Source organism: Cervus canadensis, chromosome 16, assembly GCF_019320065.1.
Source record: "Cervus canadensis isolate Bull #8, Minnesota chromosome 16, ASM1932006v1, whole genome shotgun sequence".
Taxonomy (NCBI): domain Eukaryota; kingdom Metazoa; phylum Chordata; class Mammalia; order Artiodactyla; family Cervidae; genus Cervus; species Cervus canadensis.
Genome location: NC_057401.1, coordinates 19,527,053 through 19,542,193, shown reverse-complemented (window position 1 = coordinate 19,542,193; position 15,141 = coordinate 19,527,053). Strand labels below are relative to the sequence as shown.

The 15,141-nt window shown below is 39.8% G+C and overlaps 1 protein-coding gene across 2 annotated transcripts in view; it reads left to right on the top strand.

The window, feature by feature from the left end:
- The window catches only part of RAB3C (RAB3C, member RAS oncogene family), a 277,405-nt gene extending 262,707 nt beyond the window's left edge, over window positions 1-14,698 (top strand). For both annotated transcript variants that reach the window (XM_043489090.1, XM_043489089.1), the window contains exon 5: window positions 14,285-14,698. In XM_043489090.1, coding sequence (XP_043345025.1) covers window positions 14,285-14,472 — 188 coding nt within the window. In that variant the 3' untranslated portion in view covers window positions 14,473-14,698. The remainder of the gene's footprint in view (window positions 1-14,284) is intronic.
- The last annotated feature ends 443 nt before the right edge of the window (window positions 14,699-15,141 follow it).

The window sequence follows — 15,141 nt, the reverse complement described above, 5'->3', positions numbered from 1 at the left end:
TATGTTGAAAAATTTTTTGGAGAATTTCAGTAATGTGAAAAAACTCATGGACAAACCACATAGCCTAGAAATATTGAAAAAAATATCTTTTTAAGTCAGTTATGTCATAAATGCATAAAATATATATAAATACTAGTCTATCATCACATAAGCACATGTGTGTGTGTTAGTTGCTCGTCTGACTCTTTGTGACCCCATGGACTGTAGCCCACCAGGCTCCTCTGTCCATGGGATTCTCTAGGCATGAATATGGAGTGGGTTGTCATTTCCTTCTCCAAGGGATCTGCCCAACCCAGGGATCAAACCCGGGTCTCCTGCATTGCAGGCAGATTCTTTACTGTCTGAGCCACTAGGGAAAACCAACATAGGCATAGGATGATATTTAATATAAGATTAATAATGTCTTTGTTTTCTTCCTGTTTATAACTTTGCTTTAAAGTATAACATAACCACACAGTATGCCACTCTCTCTCATAACTGGAGAAGCTAAGTAGGATTTTAAAAGAGTAACAATATTTCCAGTACTGTATCATGAGTATGACTATAATATTATATGCCATAAACATTTTGTGAGTGTGGAATTCTTGGTGGACAGTTTTTTTTTCTTGTTGTATTTTGAATATATCATCTAATTGACTCCTGGACTGACAAGTTTCTGTTGAGAATCCACCAATGGTTTTACGGGTATTCCTTTGTCACTTCCTCCTTTTCCCTTTCTGCTTTCAGAATTCTTTATCTGTGACATTTGACAATTTAATTAAAATGTGTCTGATATAGCCCTTTTGGGGCTTATCTACTAAGGGTACTATAGGATTCATGAATCTGGATGTCCATTTCTCTCCCCAGATTTGGGAAGTTTTCTGTCATTATTGCTTTAAATATATTTTCTCCTCCTTTCTCTTTCCATAATGTGGATATTGTTTCTTTTGTATCCTGTTAAGTCCCACAGACTTCCTTTGCTCTTTTTCATTCTTTTTCCCTTTCGCTCCTCTGTCTGGATAATTGTAAATGTTCTGAATTCTACACTATTGACTCTTCCTTTTGTGTGATTAAGTCTGCTTTTGAGTCTTTATTGAATTCTTTAGTTCATGATATTGATCTTCTCTAGGATATGTTTTTTGAGGTTTATAATTTTTGTTGAACTTCACATTTCGTTCATGCATTGTTTTCTGAATTTTGTTTAGTTGTTTGTTCCTGTAGTTCACCAAACTTCTTTAAGACGACTGTTCTAATTTGTCTGACAGTTCATAGATTTACATTTCTTTAGTGTCAGTTATTTGGGGCTTACCAAATTTCCTTTGGTGGTATTGTATGTACCTGATTTTTCATGATTCTTAATTCTTTATGTCACTATCTGCACATTTGAGTGAACAGTTTCCTCATGCAAAATTTATAGGTTCACTTTGGCAGAAGAGTTCACCAGTCAGCTCAGTTTGGGTTTCTGGATGTCTGTTGGCAGCACCGTTGGTGTGAAGCCTCTGCCCACGCTCCGAGGTTGGGGGGTGGGTGTGTACCGCAGGCTGAGGATAGTCAGACTGGACTGCTGGCTTGCTTCCCTGCCCAAGCAGGACTGTAGCATGCACTCTGTATTTCCCTGGGTTCTCTGACCATGCTTATTACACAGTTGTCTTGGGTACTATGCTCAGCAGTGGATGGTGCTATGAATTAACTTCCCTGGCACGGTAGGGCAGCAGGACATACCCCAGGGGTGGTACAGCTTATTGTTTAGAAACCTGAGTCTGTCCAGACTGTACACTGAATTCCCTGGCCTAATGGGGCCACTTGATTTTACTCTCTGAAGACAGGAAAAGCCTGTCTACGGGCTATGTGCTCTGTTTAAGTGCCACTGTAAGCAGGACTTTTAGATAGGCTACACAGCTTCCCTATGCTCTGGTTAGGTACCCTGGTCAGGTGGGCTGAAGGCAATATTCAGCAATGGATGGGGCTGTGAATTAGTTTCCCTCCCCTGATAAAAAAAGAGAATTGGATCCAAGTCTGGTCTTATCTCAAGCCAACCCACATCCCAATTTCCCAAGCTATACAGGACCGTGACTGGCTTTGCTCTGGGGAAATCAATTCTGCTGCTTACTCTCTACTCAGGTGTTGTTGGGCTATACAGCTTCTGGGTATTCTGGCAAGCCTTTTTGACTTGGCAGTACTGGGAGCTACAATCAGGAGTGAGCCAGGCTGTGACCCAGCTCTTGTGCCTGGGTGGGGGAAGGCCAGGTTACAGGGTAAGAAGGCTCTTTGAAGACCTGCATCAGGCAGAACCATTCCTCGGTCAGACTGCACCACCATCTTGGCTCCACAGATGAGCAAAGCCACTGGCTGGGACTGCTACTTGGGTGCTTCAGGTAGGAACTGAGTCTGTCAAAATCCAAGTGCTTGTTGCTGCGAGCCTCCCCCTGCTTCTCCATCACCATCAGATTCCCGGAGGTCAAGCCTCACAGACGTCCTCACCGTCCCTTGTGGGATGAGTCTGGAATGGAGGCCCCTGAGAAGCAGTCCACATATGGGGGAAGCTGTACATTTACCCCAGGCTCTCTGTTCCCCCTGGAGGAAGAGCAGGCTGTGGGTGTGGTGCTGCACCAGCCTGGAGGGGAGCCGCACAGTCGGCGTGGAGAGCTCTTCTTACCCTGCTAATGCAGCCTGTGCTGGCTCTCTGGGGTGCGGGGTGCTTCAGCCTCCCACATGTCCTAGGATTGCCTAGGTGGTGGTTTGTCATATGGCTAGTTGTCAGTTGCTCTCCTTGTGAAGGAATGAAGTCAGGAATGACCTATGTCATCATCTTGGTGATCCAGAAATCTAGATTTTTGAAGGTCAGCTCAAAATAAAATGTTAAAAGTCTACACACCAGATACCACATACAGAAGTCTCTGTCTTGAAGAGTAGGTTGGATTGGAAAGGGGGAAAGGATGAGGGACAGTGACTCAAGGAGATAACTCACATGGGCAAAACTGCAAAGGGCTTATGTTGAGTCTCTTCAGCAGATGGGGTCTCTTCCAGCAAGCTGGGCTGAGTGCAGGGTGCTGGGGGTGTTTTGGCCGAGAATGATGAACCACAGCATGGGAAGCTGCTACATCAGCAAACTCAGATACTTCTTTCCCTCTCTGCTGTTGTGCTGAGCCTCTCCCACATATGAAGTGTGTTAAGCTTATGTCTGGAGAGAGAAGGACCAGGAGGGAACCTCTGCATTGAGCAGGATTTGTCAAAGGCACAGAATGATCCTTGCATAGTTTCAGCATACTAATAAAACAGGAGAAAAGCTAACATCCAGTTAGGCCTGGCTAAGGGCAAGGAGTCAAAGACTAGCATACTTGACCTTTTATTTTCGCAAAACAAACCTTTGAAATTCTCCAGCTTTGGTCTGCTTTCTGTGGCGCCTTCTTCAGGTAAGTGGGTCAAAATCTTTATCAGTTCCTCTAAAGTCTGTCTCCAGGCTGGGGCCCAGCAGGGAATGAGCTGATATCGTAGCTTGGCCTGCTGCTCAGCAGGCTCAAGTTCTGGCCCAAACATCACCCACCTGGCGACAGAATGACCTTCCCCTGCTGCTCTGGCTCATTCAATTCCACAGGAAGGGGAAGACACTGAAACTGCAACCAGAATCTGGAAGCAGAAAGTCTTCTCATTTAGGAGTTTGGAAATAGAAACATAAGGACAGATCACAGATTTTTAACAAAGAGAGATGAAAAGGATTTACCACCCTATGATTTTTATGGAATGAAAGAACAGTTGCAATTTTTTTTTTCTCTCAAACTGAAGTTGGAAATAGTCATAGTGCCCCAAATGGTGTTGAGGATTTTCCTAGAGGTGAAAAAAGAAAACAATTCCCCAGAATATCTTATGGAAACAAATGGTATTTCACAACATGGCATAGCCGTTGATGCATGGGAATAAGTCATTGCCTATAAGAGTATTTTAAATACTGAAGGCTGAGAAGATGGTAGTTAAGTTCTCAATATTTGAACATTTGAATTGTGATTATTACCACTAATAATTACAAGGGGAACAAGTCTCTTGGAGGTGCTGGGACATTTCAGTACTCTAGGTGCCAACGGGGAGCCTGCCTGGAACCCACTACTTTGATGAGCTGTGGGCCTTCAGCCTAAATCTGCCTTGTGTGGGTTATCAGTACCAGACCTTCCCTGGAACCTGGCACTCACGTGACCTTAAGGGAGCCAGGCAGAGCAGTGCCAGCAGCCAAGCTGAGCGTGCTTCATGTACCTCATGTTCACCAGAATGTATTCAGACGTCCTCTACCATAAGCTCTGTCATCTCCACTGAGGCTAGGGCAAAAACAATGACAAATACCTGTTTGAAAGGTTTGTGTTGAGTATGAGGTGATATTTTCTGATAGAATCCTCCTCTATGAGTGGGACGGTTTACCCAGCAGGGCCTGGAGATTCCTTCTGGAGCAATCTCTCATGGAAAACATTCTCATTCATTTAAAACAGTGATTCTTCGCCATATGTATACATATATACTCTCTTTTTTGGATTTCCTCCCCATTTAGGTCACCACTTCCCTAGTGGCTCAGACAGTAAAAGAAACTGCCTATAGTGCAGGAGACCTGGGTTTGATCCTGGGTCGGGAAGATCCCTTGGAGAAGGGAATGGCTACCCACTCCAGTATTCTTGCCTGGAGAATCCCATGGACAGAGGAGCCTGGTGGGCTACAGTCCATATGGTTGCAAAGAGTCAGACTGAGCGACTAACACTTTCACAATTTTCACTTTCATTTGGAGCATTAAGTTAGAGCTCCCTGAGCTATACAGTAGATTCTTATTAGTATCTATTTTATACATAGTGTCAATAGTGTACATATGTCAATCTCAAGCTCCCAGCTCATCCCACCCTCTTCCCCCATTGGTGTCTATTCATTTGGTCTCTATGTTTGTGTCTCTGTTTTGTAAATAAGATCATCTGTACCAAATGGATAAAACAGTGATAAATATATCATACAGCTTATAATGTAATGCACATACAGTGCATTTCACCCATTTAAACAGTGTTCAGTTCAGCAGTTCTTGGTATATTCACAGAGCTGTGCAACCTTTAACACAATCAATTTTCATCACCCCAGGAAGAAACGCCATGCTAATTAGTATTCATTCCCTATTTCTCCTGACTCTATAGTTTTGCCTCTTTTGGACATTTCATATAAATGGAATCATATAATATGTAGTGCTTTTGTCTGACTTATTTCACTTAGCATCATGTTTTCAAGGTTTATCTACATTTTAGCCTGTATCAGTACATTTTATGGCTGAAAGGTATTCCATTATATGCATTTTCCAAATTTTATTTATCCACTCATCAGTTGATGGACACTCAGGCTGTTTCCACTTTTTTATTATAACTATTGCTATTCTAAATACTTCTGTGCAAAATTTCTGTGGACATGTTTTCACTTCTCGTGCTAATGTACCTAGTAGTGGAATTGTAGGTTATACAGTAAGTATGTTGAACCATTTGAGAAACTGCCAGAATGTTTTCCAAAGAGGCTGCATCATTTTATACTCTCATCAACAGTGTATAAAGATAGTGACATTATATATATATATAAATTATAAAAAAATTTATAACAAATTCGTACTCTGTGACCCCCATTTTGACTATTCCCCAATTCTGCCTCTGGCAACCACTAATCTGTTCTCTGTATCTTTGAGCTTAACCTTTTCTTATTCTACATATAAATTAGATCCTACAGTATTTGTCTTTCCCTGTTTGACTTATCTCACTTAGCATAATGCCTTCAAAGTCTATCCATGTTGTTACAAATTGCAAGATTTCATTTTTATAGAACTGAATAATATTCTATGTGTTTGCATATACATATACACACATACACATTTTAAAAATTCACCCAGTCTGTGTACTCTTAGGCTATTTCCATGTCTTCAGTTCAGTTGCTCAGTCGTGTCCAACTCTTCGCGACCCCATGGACTGCAGCACGCCAGGCCTCCCTGTCCATCACCAGCTCCTGGAGTTTACCCAAACTCATGTCCATCAAGCCAGTAATGCCATCCAACCATCTCATCCTCTGTCTTCCCCATCTCCTCCCGCCCTCAATCTTTCCCAGCATCAGGGTCTTTTCCAATGAGTCAGTTCTTTGCATCACGTGGCCAAAGTACTGGAGTTTCAGCTTCAACATCAGTCCTTCCAATGAATATTCAGGACTAATTTCCTTTAGGATGGACTGCTTGGATCTCCTTGCAGTCCAAGGGACTCTCAAGAGTCTTCTTCAACACCACAGTTTAAAAGCATCAATTCTTCAGCACTCAGCTTTCTTTATAGTCCAACTCTCACATCCATACATGACTACTGGAAAAACCATAGCTTTGACTAGACAGACCTTTGTCAGCAAAGTAATGTCTTTGCTTTTTAATATGGTGTCTAGGTTGGTCATAACTTTTCTTCCAAGGAGTAAGCATCTTTTAATTTCATGGCTGCAATCACCATCTGCAGTGATTTTGGAGCCCCCAAAAATAAAGTCTGCCACTGTTTCCCCATCTATTTGCCATGAAGTGATGAGACCAGATGCCATGATCTTAGGTTTCTGAATGTTGAGCTTTCAGCCAACTTTTTCACTGTCCTCTTTCACTTTCATCAAGAGGCTCTTTAGTTCTTCTTCTCTTTCTGCCATAAGGGTGGTGTCATCTTCATATCTGAGGTTATTGATATTTCTCCTGGCAATCTTCCATGTCTTAGCTATTATAAATAATGCTGTGATAAACATGAGGGTGCACATGTATTTTCCAGTTATTGTTTGTTTTCTTCAGGTAAATAACCTAAAGTGGAATTGCTGGATCATACAGAACTTCTATTTTCAATTGTTTGAGGAGCTCCATTCTGTTTTCCACAGTGGCTACAGCAACTTACTCCCATCAACAGTGTACTAGCATTCCCTTTTTTCCACATTCTCACCAACATGTATTATTTCTTGTGTTTTTGATAACAACCATCCTGACAGGTGTGAGGTGATGTCTCATTGTGGTTTTGATTTTCACTTCCCTGATATTTAGTGATGCTGAGCTTTTTTTTTTTTGCTATCAATAATGTATAGGTTGCCTTTTCATCTTGTTGGTTTCCTAGAAGCTTTTTAGTTTGATGCAGTCCCACTTGTTTATTTTTGCTTTTGCTGCCTCTGCTTTTAGAGTCATATGTAAAATATCACCACAAAGATTAATATCAAGGAGTTTACAGCTCATATTTTCTTCTAGGGGTTTTATATTTTTAGGTCTTACATTCAAATCTTTTATCCCATTTGAGTTAATTGTTGTGTCTTCCATGTGATTGTCCAGTTTTTTCAGTACCACTTATTAAACAGACTTTCTTTTCCTCATTATATATTTTTGGCTTCTTTGTTGTAAATTAGTCAACCACATATACATGGCTTTATTCCTGAACTTTCTTTTCCACTGATCTGTGTATCTATTTTTATCTCACAAAATAGTGTTTTGATTACTATACATGCTTAGTTGCTCAGTCATGTCTATCTCTTTGTGACCCTAAAGGGCTGTAGCTCCTCTGCCCATGGAATTTTTCAGGCAAGAATACTTGAATGGGTTGCCATTTCCTTCTCCAGGTGATCTTCCCAACCTAGGAACTGAACCCGGGTCTCCTGCATTGCAGGCAGATTCTTTACCACTAAGCTGTCAGGAAAGCCCCCTTTGATTACTATAGCTTTGTAATATATTACTAGTTTGAAATCAGGTAGTATGTTGCCTTTAGCTTTGTTCTTGCTTAAGACTGTTTTGACTATTTCGAGGAATGTTTTGTAATTTTATATAAAATTTAGGATTGCTTTTTCTATTTCTGTGAAAAGTGCCATTGGAATTTTGATAAGGATTTTCACCAGATCTGTAGATTCCTTTGGGTAGTATGGACATTGTAACAATATTCTTTCAATCTATGAAGATCTTTCCATTTATGTGTATCTTCAGCTTTTTCCCATTGGTGTCTTACAGTTGGTGTTTTGCAGATAAGTATACTTATCTTTCACCATCTTGGTTGAATTTATTCCTAGGTATTTTATTCTTTTTTAACGTAATTGTAACTGGGATTTTATTTTTTTTTTCTGATAATGTTATTAATGAATAGAAAACAAAACATATTTTTATATACTGATTTTGTATCCTACAACTTTACTGCATTTGTTTATTCTCCAGTTTTGTGATAGAGTCTTTAAGGTTTTCCGTATTTAGTGTGTCATCTGCAAGTAGTTACAGTTTTACTCCTTCCTTTCCCAATTTGGATGTCTTTTATTTCCTTTTCCTTCCTGATTTCTCTGACTAAAACTTCCGCTACCATGCTGAATCAAAGTGGCAAGAGATGGTATTTCTGTCTTGTTCCTGATCTTGAGGGAAAACTTTCAGCTTTTTACCGCTGAGTATGATGTTAGCTGTGGGGTGGGCATATATGGCCTTTATTATGTTGAAGTACAGTCCTTCTATATCCACTTTGTGAGTTTTATCATAAATGGATGTTGAATTATGTTAAATGCTTTTTCTGTACTTATTAAGATGATGATGATTTTTATCCTTCATTTTGTTCATATGTATATCCTGTTGACTGATAGCAGACGCTGAATCATCCTTGCATCCCTGGAATATATCCCACTTGATCATGGTATATAATTCTTTCAATGTATTGAATTTGGTTTGCTAATATTTTGTTGAGGATGTTTTACATCTATGTTCTTTAGAGATACTGGCCTATAATTTTCTTGTTGTATCCTTGTCTCATTTTGGTATCTGGGTAATACTGACCTCATAAAATGAAGCATTAGAAATGTTAGTATTAATTCTTCTTTAAGCATTTGATAGAATTCACCAGTGAAGCCATCTGATCCTGAGCTTTTGTTTGTTGAGAGGTTTTTGATGACTTATTCAATTTCCTTACTAGTATTTGTTCTGTTCAGACTGTTTTTTCATGATTGAGTCCTGGGAGATTGTATGTTTCTAGGAATTTATTCATTTCCTCTAGGTTGTCCAATTTGTTGGCCTATAATTGTTCATGGCAGTCTCTTATGATCCTTTGTGTTTCTCTGCTAATGTCTTCTCTTTCATTTCTGGCTTGAGTCCTCTCTTTTTTTCTTGGAGAGTCTAGCTATAGGTTTGTCATTTTTGCTTATCTTTTCCAAGAATCAGCTCTTACTTTTTTGTTTCTATTTGATTTATTTCCACTCTGCTCTTTGTCAAGTCTTTCCTTCTGCTAACTTTGGGATTTGTTCGTTCTTTCTTTTTCTAGTTTCCTGAGCTATTAAGAATATGATTCTTCTTGTATTCTTAGATTCTTAGACACTTATTGCTAAGACTTTTTTTAATTTTGGTAAAACATGGTGAGCTTTATGTTAAAGTGTACAGTTTAGCATGTATCCACTTTCTTGTGCCACAAATTGCCAGAGTTTAGTTCATTTTGCAAAAGTGAAACTCTATACCTGTTATGTGACATCTGTTTTTCCCTCCTCCAGCCCCTGGTCCTTCACTTTCAGGCCCTCTGAATCTGTACTTTGTATTTTTTTGTGACTAGTTTATTATACATAGCATAATTTCAAGATTCATACATGTTGTAGCATGTGTCAGAATTTAAGACTTATACATTAGTCCAGAGTATATATATACATTTTGTTTACTCATTCATCAGCTGATAAATACCTGGGTTAGCTACCACCTTTTGGCTACTGTAAATGATGCTGTAATGAACATAGGTGCAGAGGGGCTAGTGAATCTTAACCTTTCATGTGCATAAGAAACCACCTAAGAAGCCTTTTAAAATGCGTGTTTAAGGTCCTTCTCCTTACAACTCCAATTTAGTATGTCTGAGCTGAAGTTTAAAAGTTTTTAAGTACCTCAGGTGATTCTATTGTAGGTAGACCTCTAGTGGTATGAAATCAGGATAACATCTTTTGGACAGTAGAGTAAAAGCTGGTTTGTATCACCTCTCTCTGCTTCCTTGCCCGGGGACAACATTAAATGCACCCAACATTTGCATTATAGAGATCCCAGAAGAAGCAGAGAGAGAAAGGGCCTGAGAAAATATTCAAAAAGATTATGGCTGAAAACTTCCCTAATAAGGGAAAGGAAACAAGGAAAAGGAAAGTCACTCAAGTCCAGGAAGTACAAAGAGTCCCATACAAGACAAACACAAGGAGGAACACAGTGAGACACATATTAATCAAACTGACAAAAATTAAATACAAAGAGAAAATATACAAGCAACATGGAAAAAGCAACAAATGACACACAAGGAAATTGCTGTAAGGTTATCTGCTGATTTTATACAGCTCAATATCCTGTACTAACCTATACGGGAAAAGAATTTGAAAAAGAATAAATATTTGTGTATATATAATTGAATCACTTTGCTATGCACCTGAAACTAACACAATGTAAATCAACTACACTCTAATAAAATTAAAAATATATATACTGAACCACAGTGCAAGGCTCATCCAACTTGAGAACAGTGCTGTCTGTGTCAGAGAGGAATCAGAATGGATGACTAGTATCTGTGGTTAACTGAAAGTGTTCACTGATTTGCTGATGAAAACATATGTGCTGCAATTATTAATACTGAATGATGTAGTCTGAGGGACAGATGTCCAAAGCTGTAGGTTTAACCAGTAACCTATTTATTGGGAGATCTCTGTCACCCTTCACAATCAGCTTGCAGTGTGACCTTGGGCTACTTATTTGATCTGCTGAACCACTGTCCTACTTAATAAACTGGAAATGATCTCCAAAGTTTTATGAAAAAGACTATTTCCTAAGGATCACTGGCTGAAGTGCTGGCTCTCCAATGCTCTTCTAAGAACAAGGGCATGTTGCTATTGCTGAAGTTGAAAAGTGGAAGTGTTAGTTGCTCAGTCGTGTCTGACTCTTTGCAACTCCATGGACTGTAGCTGCTAGGCTCCTCTGTCCCTGGAATTCTACAGGCAAGATTACTGGAGTGAGTAGCCATTCCCTTCTCCAGGGGATCTTCCTGACCCAGGGATCAAACCCGAGTGTCCTGCATTGCAGGCAGATTCCTTACCGAGAACCACCATAGTTGAAGTTAGTATGATACATTGAGAGGTAATGGCCAGAAAATCTAACAAGGATTCAATGGAAAAATAAAGGCTGAAATGTTAAGGATTTAGTCCACGAGGTTTCAACACCATGGACATACATAGGTGTGGGGTGTAGTCTAACACAAAGTTGCCTGGATGAAGATACTGATTCCCCTGGAGGGAAAATTATTTATTGCACAGTAAACTTGCTTTGTTCCCAGGTGGCACAGTGGTAAAGAATCTGCCTGCCAATGCAGAAGATACAAGAAATGTGGGCTCAATCCCTGCATCAGGAAGATCCCCTGGAGAAGGAAATGGCAGCCCACTCCAATATTCTTGCCAAAAAACTCCGATAGACAGAGGATCCTGGCAGGTTACATCCATGGAGGCGCAAGAGTCACACATGACCTAGCAACTAAACAACAAAACTGCTTTGCCCTGAATCCAAATAACTATATGTTGAATTAATGATGTTTATTTTTATCCTGAATATCTCATTTTATGACAAACAGCTCATGTGGTCAGTGAGAGGGGGCCTAATTTCCAGAACCTTTCACATATTTCTCTGTAGACATACAGCTGGTCCTGATGGCTGCCCTGATGGACCTTAGGCAGCATAAAATACCAGAGTATCTTTGGGATCATTAAGAAAAGATGTTTCACTTGGTTCACTAGGAGTGTTAAATCTAACTCTCTAAACTGATGAAAGTCTGTTATCTCAGCATAGAACTTCCAATTCTACTGGAACCAAGTGATAGCATCTGCAGAGTATCTGAAGGCGCTGGCGAATGTGCATGTTTAGTTTAAATGTCAGCTGTGCCATGACTGGCTGGTCAAGTAAGTGTCTGAGCAAAGTTGGGCCATTTCCTTACTGATGATTTGGAGAAAATACTGGCACCTACCTCATAGATAAAACGTATAAAGTGCTTTAAATACTACCTGTTCTACAGTAACTATCCAAATGTTAGTTTGTTACTCTTACTGTTGTTTTAATGAGAGTATTCTTTAATTACGTAATTATTATATAATTATAGCATTTTCTGGTTTTCTTGGCACTTTTACATATATTTTCTCATTTGAGCTTAATGAGAGACAAATATCATAAATAAGGATCATAAGAATAAAAACATGACTTTCTCGTGATCATAAAGCCAGTAAATATTGCTCCTGTGGCCAAATCATCCCTCTCACCATAGGACAGTACCTCCTTCTCCAGCCATGCTGGCTAAATGGAGGACTGTTATAATGTGGCGGTCTGTTCGTGGGGCTCCAGCCAACAGTCACGACACTGAGAGCACTCTGGCTGCTGGGATCGAGGATCACGTTACTCACCTCAAGCTGCACACCAGCAGCGGTGTGTGTCTCAAAGCCCAGATTGAAAGAATCACAGTTGGCAAAGGTTTGCGTGGATGACTGTTTGTTTTCACAATGGCAACATCTTTTATGATACCCTTCAATTTCAGTGCCTTCTCCCAGTCGTGCTAATAAATAAAAGACATGTCACGGAAGAGGTAAGAGAAAATTAAAACCTTTGGAGAAAAGAAATTCTGTACTTTGGTACAAATTATCCTCCTGTTAAAACTGAGAGAATCCCCACAAAGATGCAAATAGTTTTGACATCTAGGCAAGTTGAGGACCTAAGCAATCGCTTTTTTCCAAAATCTGGATCACATTGTTGAAAGGTGAATGAGCTAGCCCAATAGACTGCAAATGTTAGAGAAGAGAATTCTTGTTAAGCCAGATAGCATTTTCTGTAAAGAAATGCAGAATTTAAGAGAGCTACATAAACACTATCTGGAAATAAAAGCCAAAGAAGGCTTGAAATATTCACTGCTATTTTATAAAACCTGTTTTAACTCATGCTGTTCCTTCAGCTCAAATCCTGTGGTTACTCACTCACATTTTAACAATAGACTACACAGTAACTAGAGAAATTCAAGTTCAGACATAGTCATCGATCTTAACCAAATCAGAAATTTTCACAAAAATTGCTTGTTGTTGTGTATCTTCAATAGTGCTTAAGAAAATTATTATTTCTAGTTTATAAGAGCAGTTTTGACACAGATGCAAAATATTAATCTGCCTTTTCTCATTTGGCCTCAGGAGCTGGGATGAAATCACATTATTTAATCATTCTGAATCCATGTGGCTCCTCTGAGATAGGGCCAGATGTAACCAGAAGGATTTATAGGGTGTAAAATTCAGAATGGATTAGGAAAGCATTTCTGTGTTCAGCCCAATACATCCTAAATCAACATCCCCTGAATGGACCAGAGCAATCTCTGGCTGACCCTAGTGGGGAGGTTGTCATGGCAACTGACTGGCAAGCTCAGCCAGTGGAATGTGACTGCAAACAATGGAGCGATAAGATTGCGTACAGAGCCGAGGACTGAGGCTGCTTCTGCCCAGGCAGTGATGCATCAGAAGAAGCGTCAAACTCTCACTGCATTTTCGTGCCATCTCGCACTTCTGGCAGCTCATTTGAATTTATCGTGTCCTTTCCCAGCTGTTGATAAAAACACTGCTGCTGACAGATAACAGAAGCTCTGGAAAATCAGCATCAGTAGCTAGATGCAGTGGTATACAAAGCCCTGGAGTGCTGTTAGGTTAACACCACTCAAATTTCCTAAAGGAGGTTGAAGCACACTTAAGGTAAATCCAGTGATTCTTTAGTGCCACCTTGTGTCCAGTGAAATACTGGAAATTTACCAAAAGCTTACCCTCAGGTGCTTCACTAGGACAGACATGGAAAAAGTTAGGGCTGCACTGTGTTGGAGTTTAGGAGTCCCTTTCACAGCAGAATACGAACATGAAGACGTCTAAGCCTCAAGTTAATAAAAAAATGAAAATAACTTTGGTAGAATCCGAAATGAGGAAAGAAAAAAAGCCAAATAACCCCAGTCTTAGAAAAGATTAGAAGCAGCTACATGGTGATCTAGGGGTTGGGGGAAGAGATGACATGGACTCAACACTGAGGAGTCTTCATGTTACTATTACCAGCTCTTGCCAAGGTATTTTTTTTTGTCTAGAGAAGAATAACATGCAACTATCACTAATTCCACTTTGTCCTGTTGTTCCTGGTTCACGGATAGCAATATGTTCACATGACACCTCACACCTATCTCTCACCTAAACCACATCCACCAGTCACTGCCCGCCTCCCATGCATGTCCCATTTAATTTCAGCACACATAGGAAATGATCAAACTGTGTTTCTGTGTGTTTCTTCCAGGATTTGAATTTTTTGAAACAAGTGCCAAGGATAACATTAACGTCAAGCAGACATTTGAGCGCCTTGTGGATATCATCTGTGACAAGATGTCTGAGAGCCTGGAGACAGATCCAGCCATCACTGCCGCAAAGCAGAACACAAGACTCAAGGAAACCCCTCCTCCACCACAGCCCAACTGCGGCTGTTAGTGTCCCCCGTACAGGCAGCTCCAGAGGGGTTGGTTGCTAAAAACAGCATTTATAAATGATTGATTAGCCTTCATTTATACTGCCTAATAACTATTTGAGGGAAATCTTTGATGTCAGTGGCTCGAACATGCATTCAATTCTGGGGAGATTCCCTGTGTTAATATGTGGCAAATATGTGATCTTAACTTTGTAAGGACTATCCATCTATAAACATCTGGTATTTGCATGTGATTTGTTATTTGTCTTCTAGGCTCTTTTTGTTTCAGATTTCTTAGATTAAGCTACTGCTGGGACTTCTGATTATAATTTCATACAACTGACTTTTGTGCCATGGGTTCAAATTATTAGATTCACTTGTAGGTATGATAACCGAGAATTTGGTTGTGTGCGTGGTGTGGGCTGGGGGTGATCTTAGGAGACCTTATTTGCTTTACTCTCAATTGAAAAATCCAGTGGAAATATTACTCATGATTAGGAAGACTGTTGTGAGTCTGGTTGGTTTATGGTTCAAGTATCTATCTTTCAATGTTATTAATAATTGAGAAGATCACTGACTATAAAGAAACAAAAATATTGTTTAAGGCCCTTGAAAATTTCCTAAGAGATGAATATTGACCTGACTGGAACTAGATATCAACAGTAGTCTTAGTTTGGATGTTTAAAAAAGGA